The sequence below is a fragment of the Humulus lupulus genome, chromosome 9 (assembly GCF_963169125.1).
Source record: "Humulus lupulus chromosome 9, drHumLupu1.1, whole genome shotgun sequence".
Taxonomy (NCBI): domain Eukaryota; kingdom Viridiplantae; phylum Streptophyta; class Magnoliopsida; order Rosales; family Cannabaceae; genus Humulus; species Humulus lupulus.
The window spans coordinates 182,269,520-182,286,747 of NC_084801.1; the positions used below are offsets into that span (position 1 = coordinate 182,269,520).

The following is a 17,228-nucleotide window of genomic DNA, read 5'->3' on the forward strand; positions in this document are numbered from 1 at the left end:
TCACTGTCTTAAGATAAAAAAGTTTCAAAAAATAAGTATTGGAGGTAACCAAAATTTATATAAAATAATATGCTACAAAAATAAAAAGTTTCATGAAAAAAGTAACTATTTGGTAACTTATTAACATTTTAAGTAACCAAAATGTTACTTTTGTAAAACTAAAAAAACGGAAAACTGGGATTTCATAAAAAATTTAAATTCTGGTATATCACTTTTAAAATCCGGTATTTTTGTAAATAAAATTTTGTAGGTGATTTTTGTAACTATTTTATATTATAGGTATATAATTGTAAAAATCTTTTTAATTTTTTGTTGTATATATTTTAATAAAAAAATTTACTAATTAGGGGCTTTTGGGCTAAGGAGGCCCATCGGCCTGCCAAGTGCCAACAACTCATTATTTTTTGTCCTGAATCCGGCAAATTCACTCTATACAAAAAAAAAAAAAAATAGTTTTTCTTTTTAAATACACAGATATTTCTATTTTTTTTTAAATAAAAAAATTATAGTTTTAGAACTTTTAAGATTATTATAACACTTGAATCTTTTTATTAATTAATGAAAAAAAATTATTTAAATTAAGGAAATCAATTTATAATGTAATTATATAACTGAATAATACTATTATTTTAAATAATTTAACTTAAGACATTGATAATATTATTATATCTTTGATCTGGGAAAAGAACACGTAATAGAAGGGTGAATTATGAATTTCATTTTGTTTTTAAACTAAGTTTATGAATGGAAATTATTTCTGATAGTTTAAGATTGGAAATTTTTTTTATTGAATAATGAAAATTATTATCATAATATAGGAATTGTTATTCATTTACTCAAATGATAAACTAGATATTATAATGGCTTCTTAATAGAAATGAAGATTGCATTCCAAAAATCATTCCATCCAACCAAATCCAACCAAACATGCACTAAGTGAAGCACACTTCAAAGTCCAAACTATTACATGTGCATTTATCTTTGTATTTGTCCATTAAATATATGAAACTAAAAAAATTGACTAATTGGAGTACATTCAATTCTATGATTACAAGTTTATAACCCACATTGTGGGATGAAAATTTTACAAAATGAATAAATTAAATTGATGTGAAAAAGAAAAAAAAATCATTTACATTGCTTAAGCCTGAAATTTTCAGGGTGAAGAAGTTTGAGTAAGAGTTTCTCTAGCCTCTTTGAATTTAGAGTTGGTTTAACAACATTTGGGTTCTCCCTGCCATGAACTAAACAAGGATCTTTATAAGAACCAGATTTCCCCAAGCACCAACCACCAGGAGTAAACTGGTTACTCGATCTCCTCAAAAGCTCCTTGTCTATTTTGTCGAGAACTGGATCATCCTGGGCGAACGTTCGAGCAAAAGGTGCACCACTTTCGACCATGTCATTGAAATGCTCCACCGTCAGAGACATCGGATGTTGCTTTGGAGGATTGTCCCACCTTGTATAATGCAAGTCATGGTTCACAGTTGTGTTCTGAAAATCCTTGTTGTTGCAGACCACTGTGTGGAAGTACCCCTCGGTTGAGGACAGAAAGTTCGTGTAGTACATAAGTAGAGTCCGGGGAAGGTTATCCCATCCCCAAACACAGAATTCAAGGAATGGTCTTGTTAGCATCACCCATGAAGATCCTGTAAAACCCATCAACCAATTCTGATGAGGCTATGTAAGTCCATTTCAAATCCACAATAAAAGCATCAAAGGGTGGCATATGATGAATTGGTTGTACTTATTATGATATGCTTTTGATTCCACAAGATGTGAGATTCTGAGTCCTTCCTGAGTACTTATATGACTATTGCTATAAATTTTTGTTTCTCAAACATTAAAGGTTAGGCAAGAAATCCACTTTTAGAAATATGGTGCAATAAGAATAAGACTCAATGAGGCTGTTTAGAGCTCAAAAACTTCCGGTATGAACTTTTTGAATAAAGAGTGGGAGAAAGATGGGCCTTATGCAGGTGCTCAGACTTATTTTATGTCCAATTATAGACTTTACATTTTCAAAAATCACTCTGTTGGAGCTCTTAGGGGCAATTAGCAAGGATTTGAGATAAGCTGAAGTAGTTTCAAGACTCATTATTGAGAAGGGGGAACAAAAATTATTAAAAAGACTACTGATAAAGCAAGTTGTGAACATTTTGAAGAGATGAAAATAAAAGGAGTGCACTCAATGGGAATAGCTCAAATAATTAGGTCTGTGATTTGCTACTACAAAGTCTGTTCAAATCTATCTTGAGTACCAATTGCTATAGTTCTGAGTACTCAATTATTGTAGGGTTAGATGTTTCAAATAAATATAAAGTAATAATAAAACTATTGCAGTACTTATTACATCCAATATCTATTAGTTCTATAAATTAATTACTTCTAATTCATGCATAATAAAAAGAAAGAAAACAAAGGGGGTTTTGGTTTTTTTTCTTTCACTTATTCAGAATTGGGGTATATATAATCAGTCAAAACTAGTAAGGAATATACTCTATACTAGATTCATTCTCATTATCTCCAAACCCTTTTCCTCTGCAATTTCTTTTCATTAAGGATAAGGGTGTGCAGAAAAGTAATATTAACTCAAAAAAAATGAAGGAGTTGAATGAAAGTATAAAGTAAGAAGAAAGAAGCAGTACCCATGTATAACTTGAAAGAAGCAGGCATAGACCTCCTCTCTTTAGCCCAAAAGATACCAGATTTATTGGAGTGGTACAAACCTGAATCTATAATTATAGGTCTTGCCCTCTGGTTCCTGTAATCAAACACACAACAAAAATGACTAACAATCTATCTATCTAGAGTCATTACCATATATATCATAATATATATGCTTACTCTTTCCAGCCAATATTACTGGTGTGCTCCAAAAAGTTCAAGTCCCTCGGCAAGTATGAGAAAATATGCAACAGATCTACAAAACAACACAAATATTTTAGAACAAAAAGGAAAAGAACTTTCTTTCATTAGAAAAAAGGTTAAGAAAATAAGTCTGTGATATTACCATCTTGTGAGTAGAGAGGATAATCAGAAGCACTGAGATTGATAAACCAATCCCAATGGTGGGCAGTCCGCTGTAGCAAAATGGCAACGGCGTGGAGTGTAGAAGCAATCATGGTGGGGCCTTTGGGGGTGACCAAATTGGGATTGGCCACAACCATGACATTGCTCACACCCACCGATTTGACATAGTTGGTGAGCTCAACTCTCTCGTCGTCGGAAGCCTCCGAATCGAGATGTATGACATAGTAATTTCTGGGGTGAAACACGGCTTGAAGAATCCTCCTGACTCGTGAACCGTCTCCTTTGGTACCGGATATCAAGTAAGCGAATCTGGGCAGCTTGGGAAAGACCTCCAGACCAATATAGAAGCGGCGGTCTTGGTTTTGGTGGTGGTCGGAGTAGGTGGGTTGGGGCTGGTTAAGGGTGGAAGTGAGGAGAATGAGGAGAAAGAGTGCAGAGACAATGAGCAGAAGAAGAAGAAGAAACCATTTGTGATCCATGTAATGAGGAAACTGGTTCTTTTTCATTGTAACTCTTTAACTTTGTTACAGTTTTTAGATTTCGATTTCGATTTCGATTTAGACTTAGATTTCGATTTTGCTGGTGCGGTTGTTTGTTGTAACTTTGTTTAGTTCGAGAGTTTTTAGTTTTTTGTCGGTGTTTTTTTATTAGTTATTTTTAATTTTGTATATATATATATATTTTAAAAAATATTGGAGTGGTTGGAGTATGGAGAGGGAAATGATAAGTATTTAAATACAATTTGAATTTTGTTTTTGAAAAGTGTTTCCTACTTCTTCAAGTTCAATCACCAAATGAGTTCATTTTTTGCTATTTTATATGATGTAATCATCACCCTTGGTTGTTTCTTTCATCTTTGTTCGTGCTTTTCCATCTTTTACTTTATGTTTCCATCTCATTTATTTGCTCTCACGTTTATCAAATTTTTAGTTGTTATGATAGCGGTGGAGAAAAGTCTACTCTATGGTAGGGTGTGTTTTTTCACCTTTTTCATAATAAATGATACTCTTTTTTTGGATTAATTCTCTTGTTTTCTTCCTTTCTTTTTTTGACAAAAGATTAATCCACTTGTTAATATAAACATTACATCCAAAAAAGAAAAAGAAAAAAGTAAAACCCCCCCCCCCCCCCCCCCCCCCCCCCAAAAAAATTAGAGATTTATTTGAAGAAGTTTTAAGAGTAAGAGCCAAATTGCAAGTTCTAGATTTATCTAAAGAGGATTGGAGTGTTAAATATTTCAAAATTTTGAAAATTTATACACCTACCGGTTTGAAATCCTGAGGGTCATGTGTCATAAAGATAGAGGTCTTCATCAATCTAAAATTCATGTAAGTGTTTATTTTCAGCTCGCGAATAGAAGGGTGCTAGAATGGATAGATGATGTTTTTTGGGTGACCTCTTCACTGACATGCCATATGAAGGTCCTACAAGCAAAGGGTTATCCATTTACACAAGGAAATACTTGTCTTTCTTTGTGAGAAGGAATCACTTCTCTTTGTGAAAAAAATAAACACACAAGCGAGAAGTATAAAGCAGCCATAGTGACGTCACCGGAAAGCGTGTGAGTGAGGACAAAACACGCTGGAAAGACTCGTGTTGTTTTGCAGGGTCAGTCGTCAATCCAAGAAGCAATCACAGTGACACCTAGAATGACGACTGGCCTTGCAAACCAACACAAGTCTTTCCAGCGTGTTTTGTCCTCACTCGCACGCTTCCTGGGAAAACTTCCTAAGAGGTCACCCATTATGAGACTACGTCAAGCATGCTTAACTTTGGAGTTCTCAAGTGATGGGCTATCGAAAAAAAGATGCATCTTGTTGGCATAGGTAGTACACATCAATCCATTTAAGCTCTCGTCAACTGTGTAGTCACATACCTACACAATCTTGGAATCAACACACTTGACCTTCCCCATGTGATGTGGGATTACATAACTTTTACCTGGTATTTCCCTCTGTGGATCACGGGATTCTGACTGTCACAATCACCCCCCTTAGGGGCCTGACGTCCCCGTCGGCCACACTTCCGGCTGGGTCAAAGCTCTGATACCATTTGTAACGCCCCACGTCACTATGACTGCTTCCTGGAATGACGACTGGCCTTGGAAACCAACACGAGTCTTTCCAGCATGCTTTGTCCTCACTCGCACGCTTCCTGGGAAAACTTCTCAAACGGTCACCCATCATGAGATTACTCCAGGTCAAGCACGCTTAACTTTGGAGTTCTCAAGTGATGGGCTACCGAAAAGAAAATGCATCTTGTTGGCATAGGTAGTACCCATCAATCCATTTAAGTCATCTTCAATTGTGTAGTCCCATACTTACACAATCTTGTAACCATTACACTTGACATTCCCAGGTGATGTGGGATTGCTCAGTTTTTACCCAGTCTTTCCCCCTACAGATCACGGGATTCTGACTGTTACAAGTTTGTTGATATAAAATTGCTAAACAAAACAAAATTTTAAAATATCTAATAAATTAAAATTTTTATTATTTAATTTTTAATTATTATTTTTATTATTATATTTATTCATTTCAAATATTTTTATTTTGAAGAGTGAATGGTGGCTAAAATGCTTAATGTTGTACTTTTATGCTCAATCTTTTTTTTTAGATAATTTTACATAAAGTGCAAAAAATGACTACATTTTTACAATTTTACTGCCACACGACATTTTTTTACATTTTTATTGTTCACGTTTATCTTTTATACTGTTTTATATTTTTTAATATTACATTTATAGTATCTTTCCTATCACATCACTCTTTCTTCTTCTTCTTCCTCCATCATTTTTTCTCTCTTCTTCTTCTTCTTCTTGCGTCACCTCCATCACCTCCATGCCCACGTCGTCGGCGTGCCAACTACGATGCTATCATTTTTTCGTTTTGTTGATTTTTTGTTAATTTTATTTTTTTTATTCCCTTAGTTGTTAGTGCATTTTGTTGTTTTGATGCTTTTTATGTTTATGTTACATTTGTTCTTTTGGTTTGTTTGATGTATTTTTGTATATATTAGTGTTATTTTTCATTATGCATGCAATGTGTTTGATGTAATGCTTTAATGATTGAGATATGTTGTTTAGTGTTAGTTTTTATAATTATTTTGGTATGTTTATTTTTTATTTTATTAAGTGTTATTTTAGGGTTTGTGTTGGGCTCTTTCAATGTTTAGGTTGTGCTGGGGTGTTGTTTTAGGATTTTTCTGAGCAAGAAGATAAGCAAGTATCTATTAAATTTTGTTTATGTTTCAAGTTTTATTATGGTTTGTTAGGTTTTCATTTTTTTTATTAGTTATAAGTTGTTTCTATGTTGTTTTGTAGTGATTGCAGTGTTTTTGTACTGTTCTTTGATGAGTACTTTTGTTGAAGAAGCAAGTGGTAATGTTGACAGTGATTGTGGTATTTTTATTAATTAGTTGTTTTGATGTTGCAGTCAGGTTGCGATGGGTATTGATGTTCCTAAGTTAGATATTGTCCAATTAGTACCTGAGATTAAAGTTACTCTTGATTTTCAAAAGAGTAGTGTCAAGCCTGGAGTAGCTTTGAAGTCACCTTTCAGGAATGATTATGGATCTTCAGCTGTTAGAGTTGTTTTGTAGTTTGTTTGTTGTTGTAGTGTAGTTGTTGTTATGATATTTGTTAAGTTTTGTTTTGCTGTGTGTGTGTTTTAATTTTGTTTATCTGTGATGTGCATCATATGAATGCATTTTTTGTTTTTGTTTTTAAAATTCTGGATTATGTAAGAATATATATTTTTTAATATTTTAGTTAGGAGTTGCATATGTGATTGAAGACAAGTTTTATTATCAATGTTAAATTGTTTTTTTTTTTAAATTGAGTTTATGTTTTTTTTATATATATAAAAACAACACCGAAGCATCTTAAGAGCAACAAAATAGAATGAACTATAAGAGATGCTTATTAGTGATGAAAACGGTGCAACAACGGGGCATAAACTATATGACAAATTATTTAAAAACTTAAAAACTATCTGCAAGTCTCGAGGAGCACTTGCAAACAGCTATAAATGATTGTAAAATAATAATATAATATTGATGAAATGGAAGTGCATGATGCAAATAAGGAGAGAGAGATACAATTTCCATTTCAAAAAATAAAAATAAAAAAGTGAGAGATGGGTGGTACAGTTAAAAAATATTATTAATATTTGTTTCTTTCAATAAAAACAAGTGGCATAAAACTTGTTAGACATTTATGAGTTTTCACATCTTGTGATTTTTTTTTTTACTTTTTTTCTTCTTGTCTTTCATTTTTTCTTTTTCGATGCTTAGTACTCATTATTTTTATTTTTTATTTTCTTGTGCCCAACACTTCTCTCTCCTCTTTCTTTCATTATTTTTTTATTATTTTATTATTCTTCTTCAAATTTTGTCAGCAACACCACCATCCAAGACCACTGTTGATTTTGTGGTGATCTTGCAACACAAAAATAATACGATATCAGAGACTGCAACACAAAAACAACACGGCATCAAAGACCACTATTGATTTATTGTTGCTTTTTGTGGTAGCTTACGTTGAATGCACATCAACAAACAAATATAAGTGAAACCAGATCGAGACGACAACAAAAAAATAATACGACATTAGAAACCACAACACAAAAACAACACGACATCACAGACTACTGTTGATTTATCGTTGCTTTTTGTGGTGAGCTTACGTTGACTTCACATCAACAAACAAATATAAGTGAAACTAGATTGAGATCGGTTGTAGCTGTCGTGTTGTTTCAGGTCGAGATTGGTTGCAATCGGTGTTGTAGGTCGCCTGAGAATGAGTGGTCTTGCCGCCTGCGAAGGAGAGAGCAAGTTGTATTTGTGTAAATAAAACTTTTGCTCTGTACAAAAGTTATAAATGTCTTGCTACAGTAAAAATGTTGTTTTTTAAAAGTTTTTGGTTATTACGGAAAAAATCTATTTTTTTACGGTAAGTATACCCAATGTTTTCAAAATATAGCACTTTTATACATAATATATTATACATAGTATGATAAATACCCATTTGGTATCTAGTGTTTTATCGAAATACACACTTTATAACTTATGTTTATAATAATGAACATTTGATACACTCGGTTTGCAATTCGTACTATTTTAATACCATTCGCTGAAATGTGGTCTACTCATATTTCAAATATGATCATATTGCCCATCTTTTTAATGATTTATTTGATTTGATTTTGTTTTTGTTATTTTAAAATGATTTATACCAATTGTTTTTTTTTAATTACTAAAAATAATATTTTAATTTTTTTAAAGATTTACACCAATTATTTTTGCTAAGTATTTTAAATAGGATGTAATGATACAAGTAAACGGTCTCATAGGATATGGGACCAAAATCAATAAAAATGGATTGGTGTCACCAACCAAATTACTTGCTTCAGCTGCAATTATCATTAGCTTCGGTGGTTATCGATATGGATAATATAAATATTACATTAAACCCAATATTTTAGAATATATATCAAAATCTATTTCAAAATAATAAAAATATTCATTCTATATTTTTTAGTTGAACCATCAATATCAAATGCCTACTACTATAATTAACCTTTTTCATATTTTAATAAAACATAAGTTGACAATTATTATGTTATCAAACCGTGTTGGATGTACATAATTGTGATAAAACTTGATAATATCTCACTTTCAAAACGACATAATTAATATTCATATAATATATTAAGACATTAGACATGTGTACTTTAATGGATAGGTTGTATATTTTAGAGTGCACAGATTAGAATGAAATCTAATAGAGAAATTATGCATGCAATTATTGTATAATAAATAATATAAATATATATTTATGCTTTCTTTTTTAAATATTAGAAAACTATTTTGTTGGGTGTAGAAGGATAAAAAGAAAAAAGAAGTTATAATTCTTACTGTACGCCCTGATTTTCCAACGCGCTATTAGCGAGCTGAGATACGGCCTAGATTATATCAGCCACGTGGATCCCCCATGACTGGAGTTGTTGTCGTCAGGTCCTACCTCTCTAGCTCAGGGTATCAAGAGGTTCGCCAAGATTACTTAAGGACTGAGTCTGGACTACAAAGGCCACAGGTCGAGGAAGCATCCAGCTCGTGGTACGAGCTAGAGTTGGAGGCTATGACCTTTTATAAAGTCAACCACGCAAGGTAAACGTGCATATATCAGACATCATGTGTCTGATATATCCCTAACTTCTCGGACACGCAGCATGAACGTGCGTATTCAGGCACCCACGATTGGGTTGGGCCGTGCGGCCCATTATCCCCCTTACCTATTGATTAGACCACACTTCATGTGTCAGGTTTTAGGAATTAATCATGAATGTCACAGAAGTGACATGATAGGTAAGAAGGTCACGGGATGACCTTCCTTACCAACTCCCAGGTGCCCTCTCCTATAAATATGGAGACCCTGGGAGTTGCAAAGGGTTGGATTCTATTGTGTAAGGAAATACCCTGTAAAAGAATATCAAACATATAGCAATAATATTGGCTGGTGGAGTAAAACGATTTTAACATTTGAACCACCTAAAAAACGTAATTGTGTCACCCGTCAATTTACAAGATCATTCCTTTATTTCGGTTCATTGTTAAGCACTAATCCCTTCCCTTATTTTTTTAATTACCTGTTGGCGAAGAACCGCGTCAACACTTGCTCTTTACATTTTGTAATAAAGTCTCAAAATCGATATATTATTAGTTAGATCTCTAATTTTTCAAAACCATGTTATCAAAGTCTCAAAAGTTAATTTCTTTATCATTTGAATTTCCAATCTTTTTAAATTATTATCAAAGTCTCTATTTGCATCAGTGAGCATTCCTAACTGATGTCATAGATAGATAGGGTTTTATGGCATCGGGCATTGCCTAATTCCATGGAACCCTAAGACTCGATTCCATAGAAAGTGTTAAATAACAAAAAAAAGCATTCATAGTAACCACTCTTCTAGCGCATTTTCCTCCAAAATTCTAACTTAACTTCTCTCTTTCAAATTCAATCTCACTTTCTTCGTTCTCTCAATCAGTCTTGCTTTTTTATCTCACCCAAACCATCTCCCTCTTTGGTTGAATATAGAGAACTTCGCAGGAAAAGGCTTCGATGTGGGCGATAGGCTTTGATAGGGTGATAGTAAGTTTTTTTTTCTTCTCTTTGGGCTTTTGAATTGCTTAAGCCATCCCTATGCCACAACCATTACACAAACTACATAGCCAATAGATGCATAAATAGATTTTAAGTGTAGTGGGACATTTTTCTATTATGTTTTATTTCTATTTTAGAATCGAACCATGTAAGATAATCCAAAGGTAATATAACAAGCTATTGTTGGTCTTAGGGGAGACTTGAACATTTGATGTGAAAGTGCTTTGTGTACCAAATGTTATATTATTTTATAATATAATATTATATTGTTTTATAATATAATGTTTTTGATTAAATAAATGTGCAAAGAGTGTCACATATTGTAATATATAAAAGAGAGTTACAATATTTAGATGTATGCGAATATCCAAATATGTAACATATTTGGTGTTACAAATTTAGTTACAAATTTGTAACTTCCAAATATTGCCCATTATTGTGTCGATTTGTTGTTACACAATTTTTAGTTGAATTTCTTAAAGCCATATGTGAAATGTCTATTAGAGATATGATTTAACTCCAATAGTTTGTTTTGGGGGTTACAAAATCAATTGAGAATGATTTTGAACAGTTTGGAAAAACAACACAATTGTGTGTGCTGAAATTGGGCAGTGACCGCAGCCAGAAGCACTGGTGGCCGCGGCTAGCAATGCCCATGGTCGTGGCCACAGTGTTTGATTGACCAAATTTCAGCTTTTTCCAACCTTTTTGAATGGCTCAAAAAACACAAATAACTCTCAAATCTCATTTTTAATTCTATAAACATTAAATTAATCATTAGTAATAGCCATGTGGGTTGGTGAAATTTGAAATTCAAAGGGTGTCCATAAAATCTATAAATAGGAGTTTATTGCTCACTTGTAAGACACAATTTTTCTATCCATTAGAGCACTTGGCTAGAAAACACTTAGAGGTTTGATAATTCTAGAAAGTTATTTCCAAAAAATTGTGAGAGTTCCCTTAGTGCTTAAGTTAGGGGGGAAATAAGCTTTTGGACAAATGTTTCAAACCTTGTTCAAGTTGGTGATCCCCAACACTTTTCACTCTGGTTGTGTGAGTAAGAGTTTCTCGTTTTTGTTATTGTTCTTACATAATCTACTATTACTTTTCTTCCTATTCCTCTTGTCTTATTTACTTATATTTCTTGTTTAAGAGTTGTAATCTTTCATTTCTTTTATTACAAACACTTTTACTTTATTTGTATCTTTTTGTTTAGAGTTGTATTTCTCCATTCTCTTATTCTAATTCTCTTATTTATTTGTATTTTTCACTCATAGAGTTGTAACATCATTTAATCAATCTTGTTTATGTGTATCATTTTGTCTAGAGTTGTAATAATTCTTACCATTTCCATTGAAATAACATATATTTTCCTAACACCAAATGGTACCTTCCTTTCTCAAGTGGCTTTCTCCAAAAGCAAGTAGAGATCTCAAATGTTAAGAATTTGCCTCCACTCAAATGATATGTGCTTTAACTTGGACGAGGCTTGTATCTACACTCTTTTTATACTATAGGTTGCCTCTTTGGTTTGTTTATTTGGTGAATTTACACTTGTTGAGATTGAGCACTTTGTGGATCTATTTTTTTTATCTGGTTTTTGGTTGTTGAATCTAGATGTTGTGTATTCTTTGTGTATCATATTTGATTTTTCAGTAATACAAAATTTGAGTTATCATAATATTTTGTTTAATTTAAATATTATCTGAGTTTGATATGAATTTGTATCTTGTTTATGAATATGGTATTTTTTTTATGACCTACACAATGGGGCAATGCTTGAGTCGTATATATTTACGAAATTTAGCATACCTGGACAGTTTCCCATACCGTAGCTTGAAGCTATGAAATTAGGTGCGTATCGTCCTAAGGCATCGAGCAATGTCTAATGCTATATTTTTGACCTACCTGATACCATAGGTTTCTAGCATTGGCTAATGCTCAATGTAAAAATCCTTTATTGACATAGTAAATATAAGAGAAATGGTAAGGGGCACTATTGGTGCCCAACACTACAAGGAGGTGGCATACCGTTATTGGAGCAATCCAATATCGGGTTCCACACATTTGAATTTAATAAGTATTATGAAGTATCGCTAAACAACTATAAGGTGTCACCTCATGTGGTGTTGGGCACCTTAAGGTGTCAAATAATATATTAAGATGAATGTAATTATTATCAAAATTCTATTCTCATTTATTTTATCAGAGAAGAAAAAATTGATTTTGAAAATTTACATGTATATTTGAGCATAAATTAAATATTATATATATGTTCAGACCAATTTATTGAATAATAACTTTTATCACATAGTAATTATATTAAAAGTTATATTTCTTTCAAAGGAATGCTAATTAAGATTTGAGTTTTAATTTTGACATTAATTAATTAAGTATATTCATACAATTTCAATATTGTTTAAATTAATTAATTATTTCTCCTTTTATATAGTATTGAAAGTCCTTCATCAATACTAAATTTTTTTAAAAAAATTTGTGTTATCCTCATTTCCTGCCTTGGGCCCGGGACGGTGGTCCAGGCCCACTAACTGGGCAATTGGGGTTGGGCCCATCCCAAACCCCTTTGGTAGGAAGTGATTGACATAGACGGCCCAAGTGTGGGTCCAGACCTGGACGGTGTCCAAGAATAATGATCTGGGACGTTCATCCGGGAGACGTACAACTGTTTGGGGTTACAGTCGAGATGTATGCAAACGGTCCCGGAGCCTGGTAAACGATCTGGGCTCTAGGTAGATGACCCGGGCTTACGATGAACGAAGAGGGACAGAGGTAAACGAACCCGAGTCAAGTCCTCAGGGTTGGCAGGATAAAGCATCCGTGACCCAGACTCCGCCCCATGAAGCGTGGGAGTTGTCCCCACGTTTCACCTGCGGAAAAGGCCACCTTGGGATTGTATGTCGCTGGTTCAGACCTGTGCCGCCACTACTCTGACTGATCTTGTCCCCTGAATCTGCCTCGTAACTCGGAATGCCCAGACCAAAAGCCCCATTTTGTCGGGTGATAGATAGGCTTTGGGCTGCCCCAGTGGGCTCTGATCATTGTTTGTCTTTTATGTTTTTATCCTTAGTATTGGGTTTCCGATAGAGAAGCCAGTGATATTTATAACTTTGTTGGGCCTGGGTCAGCCCGGCCCAAGCCTAGTGCTCCTGTGAGCCTATAAATACACATGACAGAGAACTGAAGAAAGGATCTCTTTTTGGCTTGTATACAGTTACTCTGCTAAAACAAAGAGAAAAACTCCATTGTTATAGACTTTCCAAGCTCTAATACAACTGTCTCGTGGACTAAGGCTCATTAACGCCCCAACCACATAAAAATCCTGTTTATATCTTCTAAACCCCTTATCATTAATTTCGCTTAATTTTTATTAATATAGTTTCCGAAAATCTCGGTAAACAGTTTGAATATAGGATATTAATATTTGGAGAAAATTACATTTTATATGAGATTTTAATAGATTTTAAGAATTTTTACGTTTATGGGTTTATTTTCCCATATTTTTTTATAAAAGTTGGTTTATGTCATAGTTTTAATCTTAATCAAATTTTATTAGTTTGGAAAGGTATGTTTGTAATTTGATTATTATTTTTTTAGCTTATTTGTTTTTTATATTAAATTTTTCTTTGGTTGTTTTGCAATTTTTTTTTGTAATATGAATTTTGTTTATTATTTTTTTATTTATTATAAACATTTTTTTTCCTTTTTTTTAGATTGTACGTTTCTTTTTTCAAATCCTTGATAAGATAACAAATTACTTGATTGATCTTTTACAGTTATGTAAAAATAAAATCCTAGAGCTAGGTTAAATAACATGTACCAGGAGGGGTAACTAGTTACCCTGAGATGAGTAATCTTCTTCCATAAGAGGGATAACTAGTTACCATGAGAGGGGTGACTGGTTAGTCATATTAAATATAAAAAAAAAAAAAAACATCAAATTTGAAAGAAAAAGAGGAAGAACACTTCATTAAAAAAAATATGAAGAAGTAATTATGATTTTAGTAACATAGGTAACCAGTTACCATAAAGAGCCCATAAATATACACACACATCAGAAGGTAAAGGTAACCAGTTACCCCTATATATATACACACAAAGAATGAGAAGGTAACTAGTTACCCCAAAAAATTTACACACAAAGAAAGGGAAGGTAACTAGTTCCCACAGACCTGAAGATAAAAAGGAAAAAAAAAACAGATTCACCCTATTTCTCTCTCTCCCATCTTCTTCTCTTCCTTCATCAAGAATCCTAGTCATCGTCTGCCTCTCATTGTCGACTCTCCACTCTGAACACCTCCTTGCATCACCCCGAAAATATAAAAATATTCAGGTTTGAAAAAAATTCAGATCTGAAAAATGGTCGACAATCGAGGTTAGGACTGCCTAGGTGCGACAAGGCTAGTGTGGAGCTTTCAAGTTCTTGGTTCTCGGCTTAGAGTGTTGGGTTTGTGGTCGGGTTGCAGAGGGGTGGCGTTGGATCTCGAGATCGACGACGGAGATGGAAATGAGGAGGGTGGTTCGCGTCTAGGTGTGGGTTTTCGTGGGGATGGGCTCGGAGTTATGCCGCGAAAGAGGTGTGAATTCACACCTGGGTTCGGATGGTGGGGCTCGGGCGGAGCTGGGGTCTCGAACGGTTGGGGCTCTCGAACAGAGGGTCGCTGGTGCTGGATGGGGTCATAGTTGGGGTCTCCGAAGTTGGAGGCGATTGTGTCGGCCGGAGCTTGAGGGGATGGCATGGCTGGGTTTCGGTGAGAGAATGGGTTTGTGTGGATGGGTTTGGAGAGATAAAGGATTTTTGTGGCTGGGGTTTGAGAGAGAGAATAGTGCAATACTAATTTTACAATAGTACCCCTGTGTTGGCTTATGTGTTTTGGTTTTAAATTTAGCTTCTATATTTAGTTAGCTTGTAATTGTGTTTCCCATAGTTTGTTTTTTTCTTTAATAAATTTTTCCATACAAATTAGCAAAAGTATAATCCTCATATTTTTGCACAGTGATGGCATAAAATCCATATTTTAAAAAAATTCCCTAATATTTGGCTGTTTTTATTCGTATCTTAGTTTGGTTTTAATGAGTTTTGCATTTTATATATAAGTTCAGGTACATAATGTAATTTTATTATTTATTAGGAATTAAAATTTAAAAATTATAATATGAAGTGATTCATATCACTCTTTTTTATTTATTTTGACACCCTCATTCGATCAGGGATATCAATTTCACCACTTGGGGTAGTGTACTGATATGTGTCGTTAGCCGTACCAAATTTAATTATGTTTTCTTTTTAATTTTACCAATTATTTCATTATAACATTAAATAAAGGTCGAACTCACGATAACTATTACTTAATTTATTATTCAAATGATGAAAAAATAGTAAAGAAAAGGTATTTGAAAATAGATGAATTGAAAATAAAAATAAAAAATATCAATAAAAACATTTGAAGATAAATTTAATGGTTAAAATAGTTAAGAGGTCATTCTCCACCACTAAATATTCATTCAAACATTTTAATATTAACAATGATCTATATTCCATATCAATTTATTAACCCCGGAGATAACACATAAGCAATCATTATCTCAAATCTCCCTAATGTACTTCATTAAAGTGAAGCCCTCTTATTAATTTTTTTACTAAACAACCTAATGGAAAACACTTTAGATTTAATCTAGCAAAAATATTAATTTTCATGGATATGAGTGAATCTAAGTAACAAATCCAACAAGCGTGTGATTCATTTAACTTAGGTTATATTCTTCATCACAATTACAGACACCTTTGGCATTATCCTTAATTGTAAATTATCACAAAAACATAGATTTCTAAACGATTAGGTGAGTATTAACCCTAAGATGATAGTAGATATAACGTAACAATTTCTGTAACACCCTAAACTCCAGGGTCCGTTACGGTGTGCCTTGTAAACAGTGCTAAACTCGCTAATCGAGTCATTTGGCCAAAATCGTGTACTAAGTATGATTAGCGGTTTAGGGATTAAAATTTTTGGTTAAGATGTAACGTTTCATTAGAACGTTTATTATATACATTGGGATCTCAAAAATATAATTTAAAGGTCTATTACAAGAAATACTTACAACCAACCGATCTAAGCGGAAAAACAGGGTTTAACCCTAGTTCCTCTCCTTCAAACCTCGGCCGTGGCGGTCGAGCAGCTGCATATGTACACGTCAACACCTAAGCTCTCCAACTTAAGGATGGTCCAGCTTTCTTTTGCCTTTACCTGCACCACATAGCACCCGTGAGCCGAAGCCCAGCAAGAAAACTCAATATGCTCATGAACAGTAATAACATGTCATTAAATCATAAGGCACACGCCTAGCAGATATAGCCCTAGTCAAGCAGGCAAAATGATTCACATAATGATGGGTATCCATGATAGAGAATCCTGCCCTCCTGAGTGGACGACTATCAAGTCAATCTTAATCAGATAAGTGATTTATCACTGGTGGTTCCGGTAACCATACCGGGCTGATAGCCCTGAATAAAAGAGTGACAGTAGTACAAGTCACTAAGGTGGGTTCCGTTCCCTTTATAAATAAGTGATCCTTTCACTAGCTTAAACATGATAGGTGCATGATGATTAGTCACCAACATAACCTTCCTCATGACCCTAGAGTCATAACTATGGAACATTGTTCCCTAGCCATGTGACAAGCAGTCACCTAGGCCTTAGGCCCTGGCTTTGAGTAACTAGTCCTAGACTAGCCAAGCGCTTATAATTTTCATCGACCTTCAGGTTGGTCCAGCATTAATACCCCATATAAGTCATTCAACGCTGATATCGATTAGATCTAATCTTCACTCGGCCCTGCGTCCTCGACGCTTATGCCATTTCTGACTCTCAGGTCAGTGATACGCGACCAGTGCCGATTCTGAATAGTTGATACCACACACAAGCAAGCAATGCCACCAAACATATATCATATGTCAAATATCCGAATATAAGGCATTCAACATGCTTACTTAACAACTGCTAGCATAATTAGG

General features: G+C 33.8%; 1 protein-coding gene across 1 annotated transcript; it reads right to left on the bottom strand.

The window, feature by feature from the left end:
• Positions 1 to 947: 947 nt before the first annotated feature.
• On the bottom strand, positions 948 to 3,912 carry LOC133801455 (beta-glucuronosyltransferase GlcAT14C). Its single transcript, XM_062239668.1, has 4 exons — positions 3,014 to 3,912; positions 2,848 to 2,923; positions 2,649 to 2,764; positions 948 to 1,649 (listed from the first exon to the last, which is right to left on the bottom strand). The coding sequence occupies exons 1-4, from the start codon at positions 3,537 to 3,539 to the stop codon at positions 1,129 to 1,131; spliced, it is 1,239 nt and encodes a 412-aa protein (XP_062095652.1). The 5' UTR covers positions 3,540 to 3,912; the 3' UTR covers positions 948 to 1,128.
• Between the last annotated feature and the right edge of the window lie 13,316 nt (positions 3,913 to 17,228).

Bases quoted from the DNA above. Each gene is read 5' to 3' on its own strand.
- LOC133801455 (XM_062239668.1), bottom strand. From the start codon at position 3,539: ATGAAAAAGAACCAGTTTCCTCATTACATGGATCACAAATGGTTTCTT. The intron at 2,924-3,013 runs GTAATATCACAG...GTTGTTTTGTAG, and splicing joins TCCTCTCTACTCACAAGATG to ATCTGTTGCATATTTTCTCA. The intron at 2,765-2,847 runs GTAAGCATATAT...GTTTGATTACAG, and splicing joins AGTAATATTGGCTGGAAAGA to GAACCAGAGGGCAAGACCTA.